Here is a 14,324-nt window from a genome sequence, read left to right on the forward strand (position 1 = left end):
AGAGAGGAGGGATGTCTGCTGCCTGCAAACTCAAGAGTCCTTCTGAGAACTGGCTTTCCTGACCTCCTCCAGCCGTGGCCAGCCCCTGCCTGTGTCCTGCAGCTACAGTACAAGCACCTGTCCCAAAAATGAAAAGCTGCCATGTGCCTAAATCACCACAGGGAGCCTGCCTGAGTTGTGGAGTAATGAATACACCAACCTCGGGCACCCCAGTCTGTGCTCAGCTCCTCAAACCTCCCTTTTGGGTGCTACGAACATCCCAAAACTTTGAGCAATTTCATTTCCCATCTATGTCTTGTGTTTCCAGCACCATCAAGGCAGAGCACACAAAGCTCTGCACTATTAAATCATTCCCTCCCCCCTTTTCTTTGTTGTTTGATACTCCAATTCCAGGCTTATCTCCTCAGAAGAGAGTAATATTGCACATTTTAAATAGCCAAAAGCCAGCAGAAGCTGTTGTCCCTCGAAGAGCAAAAAGGCAAGGGGACGGGACATGTGGCTGGTTTTCAGCACTCCAACGAGCACAGAAGAGCGCAGCAGCACTCGGTGCTCCCAGTAACGAGCCCTGGGACCACTGCACTCATTAACAGGGACCCGCATCTGCTCCCTGGCCACACGCAGCGTGGCTCAAGCCGAGGAGGCAGAGCAGTTCCTCCTGGACATCTGGAGCGCAGTCACTGCACCCAACGCTGCCACCGCTGCCTCCTCCCCAGCACCCCCGGCCACAGTGACCTGCTGTGCTCTGAGCCCTTAAACCATGCACTGCAAACCCCCTCCTACTTCACTAAAATCCCAATGCACACATCACCAGCCCTGCTATAGTGAAGGCTTCTCCCTAGCCTCTCATTTACCCGTCCATCCAACCCTGTCTTTCTGTCCTGGGATCCTGCAGGGAGCTGGAGCGCTGCCTGCTCTGCCATGGCAGGGAAGGGACAGATCATGGTCAGGATCCGAAAGTGCCGTCTTATTTTAGGAACATCAATCGGGGTGACAGGTCAGCCGAAATGGGGGGATGAAGCACAGCGGCTGTGTTTGCTTGGAGTTTGTGCATATTTACAACAGAGGCATGGAGCCAACTCAAATGCACTCAGCTCCAGCTCCTGCCCCGATCCCACTGCGGAGCACCCTGGCTGTAAAACACGAAGTTTTCCAGGTTCTCTCCTATTTCTGGGGCCAAGGGCTGGGTAGCTGCCAGCCGCCCACGGCTTAGCTTCAGGCCACCATTGCCACCTACTGCTCCACTCCATGTCTAGCAGGACCCGGAGCCTTGCCTGGAGCTGGATCCTTGCAGGCTTTTCCTCCAGAGGCTCCATTTCCTCCAGGCAGGATTTCTGCTCAGTGAGAGCCCCCGCCAGGGAAGGGGAGGGACTCCTGGCCTGGAGGCAGTGCGGAGGAAGGCTGTGTCCACAAAGTCCCAGTGCGAACGTCCTGCCTTGGTTGTCCTCACCGGAGACAGATGAAGGATTAGACTTGGGAGCAGCAGGTCCCAATGTGGGGATTTCATTTCTGGAGCAAAGGAAGAGACGATTTCGTCTTTGCAATCTGCTGTTTCAGGGAAGGTTTTCCAGCATGCAGCAGCAAGACGGTAAGGAACAGTTTCGGGTTTATCAACCCCACCACAGGAGGTGCAGCACAGGGGAGGCAATGGGAAGGAAGGGAGCAGAGAAAGGAGGGAAATGGACAGCTTCCCCTGAGAGCTCAAAGATTGGTAACAGACAGACAGCAAACCCCCAACTTCTGGCAAACCTGTGCTCTAAAGCCATAGAAGTGTGCTCTGAATCAGCAGGGAGGTGCTTGTCACTCGAAATCACTGAATATTGAGTAGCTTTAGCAATTTGGTAGGAAGGAGAAAGGAGGCTAAGCTGTTTGCAGGCAGTGATTACGTGCAACTAATATCCATTGGAAAAGAGCTTGGTAAAAGCCGCACCCATCCTCAAAAGCTTTCTCAAGTTGAACACAAAATGCTGCTTCCTCTTTAATGGGAAAGGACCAAGGGGGTTCAAGGGCAGCTGATGCTCTCAGGGAAGCATTTCACAGGTTAACTGCAAAAGCAAGGAGCTACTACACCCCAAAATTCTCGTTTCCAGGGGAAAGGAAAGAGGAAAAGCTGGAGCCAGAGCCACCGGCAGCGACGGGAGACGCAAACCGAGGCACAGGTGGAGGGTGGGCATGGGTAGCGGTGCTCCACTTCTTCCTGGTAAGCAGAGAACAAACTCATCTAAAACCTTTGGAAGCCGGGGTCTGTGGAAAGTCTCAAGTTTGGTGCATGCAGGACAGGCTAATCCTGTCCAACTGATGGCAAAATAAGATTGGCAATCACTAAGGGACAGAAAGTGCTTTGCCACACTGCGGACAGGCAGACAGCGGTCCCTGCTTTGCTGCTGGCTGAGCAAAGAGCTCTTTCACCAAAGGCCCCAGTCACAAGGATAGATAACACATCCTCACTTCCCCCGAGCCGCCTCTGTCCCCACACTGGTTTTATAACTATGCAGGAGCCACGAAATCCCACCTGGAAAGCAGTGGTCCTGCACACCCCCATGCCATGTGCTTCAATACCAGCACCCAAGCCCAGGCGATCCCCCCCACCAGCAATAAAGAAAACCCCATCACACAGCTAGAAATGCCGGGACATGCAGGAAAACTTCCCCCCTTCCAGCCCACTGCAGAGTGGATCTGGCAGGGTCCACAGCTGCCAATCGTTAACCCCAGCCCCAGGAGGAGGGAGGCAGGACATCAAGGGCACCAACTGTCCTTTGCCCTGGGACAGGGCCAGCCTAGGAAATGGGGCTGGCAAACACCCGCTCCTGCTCCACTCATCTCCCATCCTCTGCTGGCAATGTTTCATAGCACTGAGACCTGTTCATTATTATTATTATTATTTAATATTAAAAACGCAATTTGCAAAGCAAAACACACTAGCAGAGTTAAGCTCTGGTGGTGTTATTTTGCTTTTTCTTTGAAAAAGCCAGTTTTGCACAGGATTCGGGTGAGCTTAAAGCACAACGTGGCCACCACAAGTCCACCCTAACAATATTCCCCAACACCCACTGCACCCCTCCTCACAGTTTCTTTCTCCCAGAACACAACAAATTATCCAGAACGAGGGAGCACACAAAGCAGTAGGAAAGTAGCACCTGTCCCCTGCAGCACTGAACCTGCTTCTGATCTGAACTCAGGTCAATGTGCTCGTGATGGGAATGCTGAAGACCTTTGGCATTTTCTTTGTGGCTTTTCAAGAGGAGGTGGGGGGCTCCTCGGAGCAAGTCAGCTGGATCGGCTCCATCATGTCCTCGCTGCGGTTCCTGGGAGGTGAGCAACTCTGCAGCATCGGGTTGCTCTGATGGAAGGGGCACCGGGGTGCTCTGGGGGTGGCACCTCCGTCCCCAGCCATGGGGTCACAGCACCTCGCTGTAGCTGCTTGGTTATAGAGGACACGAGCAAACCCTCACTCTTAGCAGCATTATGAATATCTCCAATCAAACCAGCTGCTGAATAATTCACAGAGCTGTGTTGTGCATCAAGAAACAGGTTAAGGAAATCTGGAAATTCAGGGCTTCAATTCCGTCCTCTTCCCCCAGACTTCCAGGGTCCAAATTTCCAGGCCCTGCAGAGCATCAGCTGTCATTTTTGGGCACAAGAGCTCTGCCTCTTTTCCTTTACAGCCCCGCTGGTGGCCATGGTGTGCAGGAGGCTGGGTGAGCGGCCAACCTCCATCATTGGGGCCGGCTTGGTCAGCGGCGGCTGCCTGCTCAGCACGCAGGCCACCAGCGTCCCCTTCCTCTGCATCTCCATGGGACTCCTCCTGGGTGAGCTGCCTGCGGCGGACGGGCACACGGGGACCTTGCTACACACGAGCAGAAGCAGCTCATTTAAACCAGGCTGTGCCCCCACTGTCACCGGCCCCTTTACTGCCACCAGCCCCTTTCCATAAGATGTTGCATGACACCCCAAAGCTTCGTGCCATAAGATACCAATTCCAACATGTTAGACCACACTAACTTTGTTTTGTTTTCCCCTGGACCCAACATATGCCACAAATCCTGGCCTTTTAATCCCTTAGTGAAAATGCACAGCCTCAAAAACCCTGGTCACTAAACATGCCCGAAATCCTGCTCTCCACTGACAGCAACAGCAGTCGGTCCCCATTTTCATTTTCACTTCCACTGCAGGGAGAATAAGCTCAGGACAGCATGCCTCTGAATCCCCAGACCTCACGATACAAAGCAGCCACTTCCTGGCACTAACATCCCACTTCCACCCGTACCGCAGGCATGGGGTTCTGCTGCCTTTACCAGGCAGCAGCGGTGATGACGGCCAAGCGCTGCAGGAAGCGGCTGGCGTTCTCCAACGCCATCGCCCGCTCGGGAATGGGACTGACGTTCCTGATAGCACCCTTCACACAGCTTCTCATCGATTCCTATGGCTGGCAAGGTGAGCACATCTCCCAATTTCCACATTCCTTGGGGTGAAGGCACCTGAGGCTCTTTTTAAAAACTAAAATTGGATGCACCAACCCTCCTCCCCAGATTCTGTTTTCTTTTTGCATGCATCAGAAAGAAGGGGACTTCCAGCCCAAAAGCCAGAATAGCGGCTCTGGCAAGGCACCTTTACCTCTTTACCTCTTTACATCTTTCTCCACATCCAACATGGATTACATCCTGTCTAAAAATAGGTCTAAAAAAAAAAAAAAAAAAAAGGCATCTTTTGTCTTTGCTTAGGTACTCTCCTGATTTTTGGAGGCATCATGCTAAACCTCGTGCCTTCCAGCATGCTGCTGCGTCCCATCAGCACCCAGCTGCCTCAACACTCCTCTGCTAAAAGCCATGACAGTGAGTCTTCAGTGCCAAAAAAAGATTCAGAAACCCTTGCTAGACACCTGGATGAAGCCCCTGGCACGGGAGTGCAGCTTGGCCACACACAGGACCTGCCCACCACAGAGCAACCCACAGCACGCTGCAGTGGAAACATCTCTGGGCCGGCAATTGCGGAGGCGTCGGAAGGGCTGGAGAAAGCCCCTGCAGACCACAGCTCCCCAGAAATAGCCAGCGAGGACATGAGTAGCTGTAAACCCCTCCCAGTGACCGAAGAAGAAAATCCACAGCCTCTCCTCGACTTTTCCCCTTTGAAGGATCCCCTTTTCTGCATTTTTACATGGTCTTTTTTGTTCAGCCACTTGGCCTACTTCGTGCCCATCTTCCATCTGGTAGCAAGAGCCAGGACGCTGGGCATAAGCAGCATGGATGCTTCTTACCTCATTTCAGTGGCTGGTAAGCAAAAGAATCTTTTAAACGCATTTATAATTACAACGATGCCAAAATAGGAAAGAAATACAACACAAATCTTGCCAAGAAATAGTCCCAAATGTGTTCTAGAATAAATCTTCATGAAAGAGCTTGAGCTCACAGCCCTTACCCCCCATTCTGTATATATAGTGTCGCCTTCTGTACAAGTACAAAGTTGCTCTCACATGGTGGGTGGTTCTCTCAACCTAAGCCAGATGATCACCCATCCCTTCTGCAATGAACAAACACAAGTTTCAAATTGCATAGGTGCTAGCAGTCCTCCCAAGCCTTCCCACAAATCTCCCTGCTTTGCTTAAACCCACAGAAATCCGGATCCTCTAGTCTGACCCAGGAATGTATGCAGAGAGAAATACGGTATTAGGAGAGAAAAACAACAAAAACACACTAATAATTTGCATCTAGCCATTTGGATTTGGCATATTCACCTGAAAGGGGGGAAAAAAATACCACCCGCCCCCAAAAATAATAACATAAAGAAGGCATTACAATGAAGTCACATCAGGTTTAAAAAAGTGGCTCCATGCTCAGTCATGATAAAATATTTTATTATACAAAAATAAATTTGTCTTCTACAATGCTGTATAACATTTAGAAATTATGCATGCTGTGGAAGTGTCTAGAAAGAGATCACAGCCATTCATCTGACATTTTGAATTAAGAGTAGGAGGGTCACCAAGACAGAGCTGACAGTTACAAGTCCTTTCACCTTTAGTTTATAAAAAGGCATCTGGAAACGTTAAATCAAGTATGAAAGGTTTGCTGATCCTTTAAAAAAAAAAAAAAAAGCTGGGCTTTTGTCCTTTTTTGCTTCTTAAAAAAAAAACACACACAAACGCTTCTCAGTAGTCTGCTTTTTCTTCATCTTGAAAAAGATCAAGTGACAAACCTTTCTTTCCTATTTTTACTGAAAGGCACTTCAGAGTTTTCTGTTGAGTGCACAGCCCTTAATTGAATTTCTACATACCACTTTTGTGCACCCACAGGCAACGAAGGCACCAAGGTAAAGAAAAAAGCATGAATTTTACAACAGCCTAAAAACGCCTTCCTGCAGCTTCTTGGCATTGCAGCCCTTTGTGGCCACATCCTTAAAGCAAGTGGCAGGCGGAATGCATTTCACAGCTCTTCACAAAATAGGGAAAAAAAATGTAAAAAAAAAAAAAAAAAAAATCTTCTTTGAGGCTCGATGACCTCCTTTTCCCCAGGCATCACAGAGACAGTCAGCCAACTTCTCTCGGGGTGGATCGCCGACCAGAACTGGACCAAGAAGTACCACTACCACGCAGCTTACCTGGTGCTCTGCGGCATCACCAACCTTCTCTGCCCTCTGGCCACCACGTTCCCGCTGCTCATGACCTACGCTGTGGCCTTTGCCATTTTCTGTGGTGGATTCCTGGCTCTGGTGCTCCCTGTGCTGGTGAGGATATTTCTTTAAATGATAATAAATAATAATAATACACAGTGTTTCCAGCAATATTCCACAAAATACCTAACAACCTTTTCCTAAAGCTGAAGTGCCCTGGGCTGTTGCAGACTTGCATCAGAGGGGTCTCCCCTCCAGACCCCCCAGTTTGAGCCCCTCAAGAGCCCCAGTCTCCGCCCCAGTCTCCCCCCCAGCCGGCTGACTGGCATGCACAGCCCAGGTGCAACAAAAGCACCCAGAGTCTGCTGCAGATTGTCAGTGATTTGACTCAGCTAATTGCTTCCCACATCCTCCTTTCTAAAGGAGATGGCTCCAGCTCCTGGGAACCAGAATGAATCCATTCATTTACAAGCACTCAGGCAAAACCAGAGAGTTGTGAATATCTGGTCCCAACCCCTGAATTATCTGTAACACACAGACCAGTTACAGCAGGATCTGGATAGGGAAACAATATTACAATTTGGGATTTCCTCCCGGGAAGGAATGCAGTCAGATTTTACACCAGCCTCCTCAAAGCCTCAGCAGCATCACCAGTTTCAGGAGCTGCCCGAACAGCGGGATGAGAGCCATGCACCTTGCATCCCTGTAATTTCAGCACCGACCTTCAGGAGGCGAGCGGATTCAAGGCTAAATCACATGTGCAAAGTCCTCCCCAAACATTACAGCAGCTGGAAAGGAAACTCCCGAGAAAAGGTGCTTTGTGCCTTGTTCATTCACATGAACCCTACTGATAATTACTGATTTGGTTTTACAATCAGGTCGATCTTGTTGGTGTGCCAAAACTCCACAGCTACTTGGGATTTGCTTCCTTCTTTGCTGGGATAGCAGCCATCGGTGGACCTCCTCTAGCAGGTAACTCATGCATTACATACCACATATACCCACCACAGATATCCACCAATTAAGTGTATTTCTGGTTCACTCGCCTACCCGTAAGCATCCACAGAAGGTCTTTCTGTCCAAGCAGAAAAAAAGCATATTTAAGAACATTATCTTTACACACCGGCAATATTTTTGCTCGTGAATTTGCAAAGCCCAACCAGCAGTCTAACAGCTGCATGGGAAAAAGGATGCTGGCCTCCAACCCCTCCCTCCCCCCCTTTATAAGCCTGACCACAGCAGATCAATGGTGACCACACTACCACAGATTTTACCACCAAGGACGCATTATTAATACTGAGCTAGAAACAGAGGGATAGGAGGGAAGGCTTCTTCTGTGAAGACAGCTTGATAAAGGCAAGGCTCGAACAGACTCAGCAGCAGCCCCGCCAAGCCGAGGCACTGAAATGTACAGCGAAGCCCCAGTAATCTGTTTTGAAAAAGATTACACTACTTAGCCATGAGAGCTCCTGGGCCCAAAGATAAGGAGGATGAAAAGCCTTTCCTCTTCTCTCTCTGCCAGGAAACCAAGACAGTTTTGAGTATCTGGCAGATTTCAAGCACTCAGAAATGAGCTTCTGTTCACAAGAGGGGCTCATTCTCTTCCACACATCCAGGCCAGGACAAAACTCATCCTTTCCCTGACCCTTAGTCACACCTCATATCCAGAACGAAGATCTCAGCTGTTCCTACAATGAAAGTGAACAGAAAAAGCTGCAAGGTCAAACACTGGTGTGAACGATGTCCCACGACTCAGCTAGCAGATGTGCCCTGGACTCAGACTAAAACCTGGCAAACCGTTCTTCCTCTGCTATTCCCTGCCCCGCGCTGGCAGCTGCCCCACGCCTGCAGGCACATTTGGCTCCAAACTGGCAAGTATTCTGAAATACCACCTCCGTGCTGCAAAGTTTTAGCAAGCCTGCTGTACTGCAGGCATGAGAAAGATTGATTTCCCTAATCAATATTTCTAGGTTGGCCAAAATCTGTGTATGGATGCAATTTCAAGCAAGTTAAGTACTTCATTGACAGTGTGCTTTACACTGTCACAGTGATACATAGCCTATACTGGGGAAGATCTCTTCTGCTGATACAAGATGTATGTCCACCACAAAGCAATACCTGTAAAACCATCTGAGTAAATTCTCTGACAGTACAAGAAGAAATAAGTTGGCTATCCTTTATCCATGCATCATACACGCTAACACAGCAGCTACACTTTGATCTGCTAATTGGAAACCTTCTGCATTCTGAAGATGCTAACCACTCACTGCAAGAACATGTCTGGATTTTGTAAAGCAAGCAGGTTTCTTGCAAAAGGCCTTGCACAGAAATCAGTCTTCTTAATACAGATGGGATAAATAAAGGCCAAACAAAGCCAAGAAACAAAACTCTTGCTGATCCGTCTCAATGTAAGCAGAGCAAAAGGGAAATGATTCAGAGATCAGGATCTAGGTTTGTGATACAAGATAATTTTCAGTTTTCTGCAATTTTCTCTTCCAATTCTTTTTCTTCTGCAATTTTCTTCTTCCAACACAGCTGTATTAAGCATGAATACTGAATGGGACTAGAAACTACTGATTAAGTTTCCAAAAGCAGCTGCTCCTTGCAGAATACAGGATGGGATTTAAATGCTATGTAAGATCTTGGGGTTTAGTGCCTTTGCTGCCGACTTTCCTAAAACTTTGACTTCAGAAGTACGATTTTTAAAATTTTATGAAGACAAATTTTTATAGTGAACCCCAAGACATAATATTAACACACACATTAAAAAACACTTATTTTGCACACTAGAGCAAAGCCTAATCACAATGCAACGAAAAGGTGACTTACCTGCAAATCTGTTTAACTTAAAGCCCTTGAGTCTGGAGGCAGCCAGCCCGACTGAAAGCCCAGGGCGAGAAGCCTGACAGCTTGCTCACAGCTGTTTGCCTGCCAGCACTGTTGGACGATCCTGCCCTTCTGAAAAGCAAAAACAGAGTCGAACAAGACAAAACAAACATTATTTTGGCAAGCCACAATCAAGCTAAGGAGGGAGAGTGTATTTTACTTCCATAAACAGGACAAATCAGTAACTCATGCTGCAAAAGGAAAAAAACAAACAAACTGCATAATCCAGGATTATAGAATAGAATCCAGCAGCCAGCACACAAAAACTCCAGCCCCAACACACGTGTGCAGTGAAGGGGGAGAGGAAGGAATCATTTGAAAGCTGCATTGGCACATACATTTAGATGCTCTCACCTAAATTCTGCCTGTCTCTTCACGCTAGATATTGCTGCTAGGACATCTGTAATGAACAAAACCCAGAGGTGCCAGATCCCTCCGCTGATCACAGAGCAGTGGTGCAATTTCAACAACCCAAACACAGTTCACAGCAGAAGCATGTGCAGCGCTTGTTTGCACTGTACCACTTTACATGCCGGGGATTTACCAGCATTGCTTGCAAAACTGCTGCTCTGTTAGACTTTGCAGACCATTGGCTTCTAATTCTGCTCTCTGCAGCAGGAATTTGCTTTTATTTTTTGCTCAGGGAGCAGGAACTTTTTGCTCAGGGAGCTTTGAAGGCTGGGACGTCTGGTGGTGAAGGCTTCACCATCGCTGCTCTGCCAGCCAGGAGGCTATGCTCGTGCTTCAGCACTAGCTTGAGCTTATATAAAAAATAAAATAAAATCCCACATTTATAAATATCCAGAAGGCAATTTTAAAAAATAATAGAAATACTCAGAGCTCCACGACTAGAGCACTCTGTCCTGGACACCTACATCTTACAAATGACTACATTAGCATCCCTTGTCCACATCTCACAGACTTTCAGGCAGGAAAAATTGATCCCACCTCTCAAAATAAACAACCCTGCACAACATACAGGGCCCTGGAGCGGGACCCCAGAAGCAGGACTTGCATCACCATGTCCTACACCACAGGGTCCCCTTCTAACAGACAGCACCGTCATAGAATGGCCGAGGTTGGAAGGGACCTCTGAAGATCATCCAGTCCAACCATGATGGGTTCTTGGCTCTGCCTGCTGGCCAAGGCACATGCAGGGCTCAAACAATATCCCTGAGAAAAAAACAGCGCTGAAACCTCACAGCATAGGCATGGGACAATAGAAAACAAATGCCGCTGGCAAGCCCACAGGGAAGCAGCAGTAGAGCAAAGCAGCAAGAGCCTTTCCCCCGTTCTACAGAACGCCATGGCCGTACAAATCTGCAGGAAGGAAACGTCAGCACCTCTTGCCAGTCACACAGCCACATCCCAAGCAGCATCACTCCCTTTCCCACTGAGTGCTGGGGTGCTCACGGGTACAGCATGAACAGTGCCCCAGTGCGAAGCCAGGATCTCTCGGGACAACGTTGCTGTTTCCACTCCTTTCCAGTTTTAAGAATCCCAGACTCAGACCCAGATCTAACACTGGTGTAAATTGTGTAAACCCGTGGATGTCAGGGAGGAATTCTGATGTACACCAGTAGCAGATCTAGCTCAGCTGGTCACTCTGCTGCTAACCCACCTTGTGCATCCATATGCTAGATTTGGGAGTACGTTATAGAATTTATTACACACAGTAGCAACTCCTATTGCTTTGTATATTTTAGATGCAAACAGAGGAATTATGCACATTTAAATTGAATGTCCAGATACTAGATGATATGATGTATCCAAACAAAACACTTAAAGGTCATTTTTAAAAGGCAGTCTGCCCCCTTGCAGATACCTGAGTCTCTACTGAATGTAGGTTTTCCTTTGAAGTGCCGGCAAAGCTACCTTTAAGCAAGTTCACTCCCTGCTCTTAGTCTGGGATCTTTCATATTAGACAGGTTGTGTTAAATTGGGTCTGCTCACAAGGCAGCAGGTCTGGGGAATCCAGAGACTGCAGCGCAGACATTGCAAAGGAGTCATCTCATTACCAGTGAGACCTAATGTCTGCTGCAGCAGCTGCTACTTGCCCACTTACTGAAACAGGAAGAAGTTGGGAATTTAAATTCCATCAGATTAAAATCAACTTCCACTACAAGGGTCCAGCAACATCAGCCCCAGGAAGAACATCCTACACGTTTGCCAGTTACACCTATCACAACTGTCCTACCTGATCAGGCACCAGCTGTCCGTGCTGCACAGCCACGGGCACGCAGAGTTAAGGTAACCTAAAGAAAATATCGGAGGCATTCTGAAATGAGAACACACGTCCTTCACTTCCCGCACACCTCACAAAAGATTTTCAGTGAGAAAATCCAACAGCTTTACTAACGATCTTTCCTCCTGCAGGGTGGCTGTATGACTACACGCAGACCTATGCCTGCTCTTTCCTCTTTGCTGGAGCCTGTGCTCTCATCTCGCCCATGTCCTTCTTCTTTGAGCCACTGGCCCAGAAGTGGAAGCTAAAGGAAGCCAACCCGAGCAACATCCCCACGCTGGCATGAAGCTTTAAAGCAGTGGAAGCTTTGAAGAACCAGCCTCATTGCACCCGCAACCAGATTTCACAGAATTTCACAGAATTTCTAGGTTGGAAGAGACCTCAAGATCATCGAGTCCAACCTCTAACCTAACACTAACAGTCCCCACTAAACCATATCCCTAAGCTCTACATCTAAACGTCTTTTGAAGACTTCCAGGGATGGTGACTCCACCACCTCCCTGGGCAGCCCGTTCCAGTGCCTAACAACCCTTTCAGTAAAGAAATTCTTCCTAACATCTAACCTAAAACTCCCCTGGCGTAACTTTAGCCCATTCCCCCTCATCCTGTCACCAGGCACATGGGAGAACAGGCCAACCCCCACCTCGCTACAGCCTCCTTTAATGTACTTATACAGAGCAATAAGGTCACCCCTGAGCCTCCTCTTCTCTAGGCTGAACAAGCCCAGCTCCTTCAGCCGCTCCTCATAGGACTTGCTCTCCAGGCCCCTCACCAGCTTCGTCGCCCTTCTTTGGACCCGCTCAAGCACCTCAATGTCCTTCTTGTAGCGAGGGGCCCAAAACTGAACACAGTACTCGAGGTGTGGCCTCACCAGAGCCGAGTACAGGGGGACGATCACCTTCCTAGCCCTGCTGGTCACAGTGTTTCTGATACAAGCCAGGATGCCGTTGGCCTTCTTGGCCACCTGAGCACACTGCTGGCTCATATTCAGCCGACCGTCCACCATCACTCCCAGGTCCTTCTCTGCCTGGCAGCTCTCCAACCATTCCTCTCCCAGCCTGTAGCTCTGCTTGGGGTTATTGCGCCCCAGGTGCAGGACCCAGCACTTGGCCTTGTTGAATTTCATACAGTTGATCTCAGCCCATCGGTGCAGCCTATCCAGATCCTCCTGCAGAGCCTTCCTACCCTCGAGCAGATCGACACACGCACCTAGCTTGGTGTCATCTGCAAACTTACTGAGGGTGCACTCAGTGCCGTCATCCAGATCATTGATGAAGATGTTAAAGATGCGACAGCCAGCACAGACCTTCTGCACCTGAAGCTACTGCCGGCAGGAAAATCAAACCAGGGACTTTCAGATGTCAGATTCACCATTAGCATTACTAGATGTTTCTGGTCCACGTGTGATTAAAGCCACCTGAGAACCACGTAGGGTAACGCACTGTTTGACAGGAAGGAACGCAGCTGACAGCCAGGGGGACACAGGGGCTCTGCCAGCTCCCAGCTGGGGACAAGGGGCCCAGCAGCCCCCGGCCCCACCAGTCTCTGCCCAGCACAAAGCTGCCTCACCTCTGGGACATAGCGGCCAGGAGCTCCTGAGTGCCAAAGCGCAGGGGGAGGTTTCAGCTTATTTACTCAGATATGACTAATTAGCAATGGGGAGGGATGCAGGACCCAGACTGGTACAAGAGATAAGGTTTTAACTTCCAACAGGATGAGAAAAACAGCTGGGTATAGAATATCCTGAGTTGAAAGGGACCCATAAGGATCATCGAGTCCAACTCCTGGCTCCACACAGGTCTACCCAAAAATTCAGACCCTGTGACTAAGCACACAGTCCAAATGCTTCTTAAACTCTTAAACTCTGACAGGCTTGGTGCTGTGACTACATCCCTGGGGAGCCTGTTCCAGTGCACGACAACCCTCTCAGTGAAGAACCTCTTCCTGATGCCAGCCCGAACCTCCCCTGCCTCAGCTTGACACCATTCCCGTGGGTCCTATCGCTGCTCACTAAAGAGAACAGATCGGCACCTGCCTCTCCACTCCTCCTCATGAGGAAGCTGTAGACCACAATGAGATCTCCCCTCAGTCTCCTCTTTCCCAGGCTGAACAGGCCGAGTGACCTCAGCCGCCCCTCATACGTCTCCCCCTGTAGGCCCTTCACCATCTTGGTAGCCCTATTATCCCTACTTTATTAGGCTTTGTGAAAGGAATTTGGTTGGAGAGCTTGGAAAAGCTCAAAGGCCATAGCCTAAACAAACTCTAGTATGGCATTGGCTGTCACGGCAGAGGATATGGAACCAAAACGTACAGCAGGGCAAACTTCCAGCCCCACAGCCGTTCGTCAGGCCTCGCCCCCGCTTTCCCCAGCACAGCACCCGGAGCCTCGCTGGGGGGCTCAGCAAGCCCGTGCTCCTCCAGCACCCTACAGCTTTCATTTGGATGGGCACAGTGCAGCTGTCCTGCCTTTCTAGCTGCTATTGAGGCTGCAATTTTTTGTGTTACTACCTTTAAAATTATTATGTAGAGCTGGGATATCACAGGGGTTTTACATGGCCACCAACTCAGCCACTACAGTGATCCTTCCCCA

General features: G+C 49.1%; 1 protein-coding gene across 4 annotated transcripts; it reads left to right on the forward strand.

The window, feature by feature from the left end:
* The first annotated feature begins 1,271 nt into the window (after window positions 1–1,271).
* On the forward strand, window positions 1,272–13,161 carry SLC16A4 (solute carrier family 16 member 4). Of its 4 annotated transcripts, XR_011805044.1 has the most exons (10): window positions 1,280–1,585; window positions 2,088–2,197; window positions 3,177–3,309; window positions 3,663–3,806; window positions 4,270–4,431; window positions 4,719–5,267; window positions 6,506–6,717; window positions 7,482–7,575; window positions 11,866–12,072; window positions 13,019–13,161. XR_011805044.1 is itself a non-coding variant. In XM_038168252.2 (9 exons), exons 1-9 carry the CDS (start codon window positions 1,570–1,572, stop codon window positions 8,245–8,247), a joined length of 1,542 nt encoding a protein of 513 aa, XP_038024180.2. In that variant the 5' UTR covers window positions 1,272–1,569; the 3' UTR covers window positions 8,248–8,551. The 4 variants fall into 4 exon arrangements, 2 of the variants coding, with proteins under 2 accessions (XP_038024180.2, XP_071884343.1); XM_038168252.2 differs by lacking the exons at window positions 11,866–12,072; window positions 13,019–13,161 and adding an exon at window positions 8,126–8,551 and having other exon boundaries at window positions 1,272–1,585; XR_011805045.1 differs by lacking the exon at window positions 3,663–3,806 and having other exon boundaries at window positions 1,273–1,585.
* The last annotated feature ends 1,163 nt before the right edge of the window (window positions 13,162–14,324 follow it).

The sequence above is a fragment of the Anas platyrhynchos genome, chromosome 27, assembly GCF_047663525.1.
Source record: "Anas platyrhynchos isolate ZD024472 breed Pekin duck chromosome 27, IASCAAS_PekinDuck_T2T, whole genome shotgun sequence".
NCBI classification, from domain to species: Eukaryota; Metazoa; Chordata; class Aves; order Anseriformes; family Anatidae; genus Anas; species Anas platyrhynchos.

Bases quoted from the DNA above. Each gene is read 5' to 3' on its own strand.
- SLC16A4 (XM_072028242.1), top strand. The intron at 3,807-4,269 runs GTGAGCTGCCTG...CCCGTACCGCAG, and splicing joins CTCCATGGGACTCCTCCTGG to GCATGGGGTTCTGCTGCCTT. The intron at 7,576-11,865 runs GTAACTCATGCA...TTCCTCCTGCAG, and splicing joins CGGTGGACCTCCTCTAGCAG to GGTGGCTGTATGACTACACG.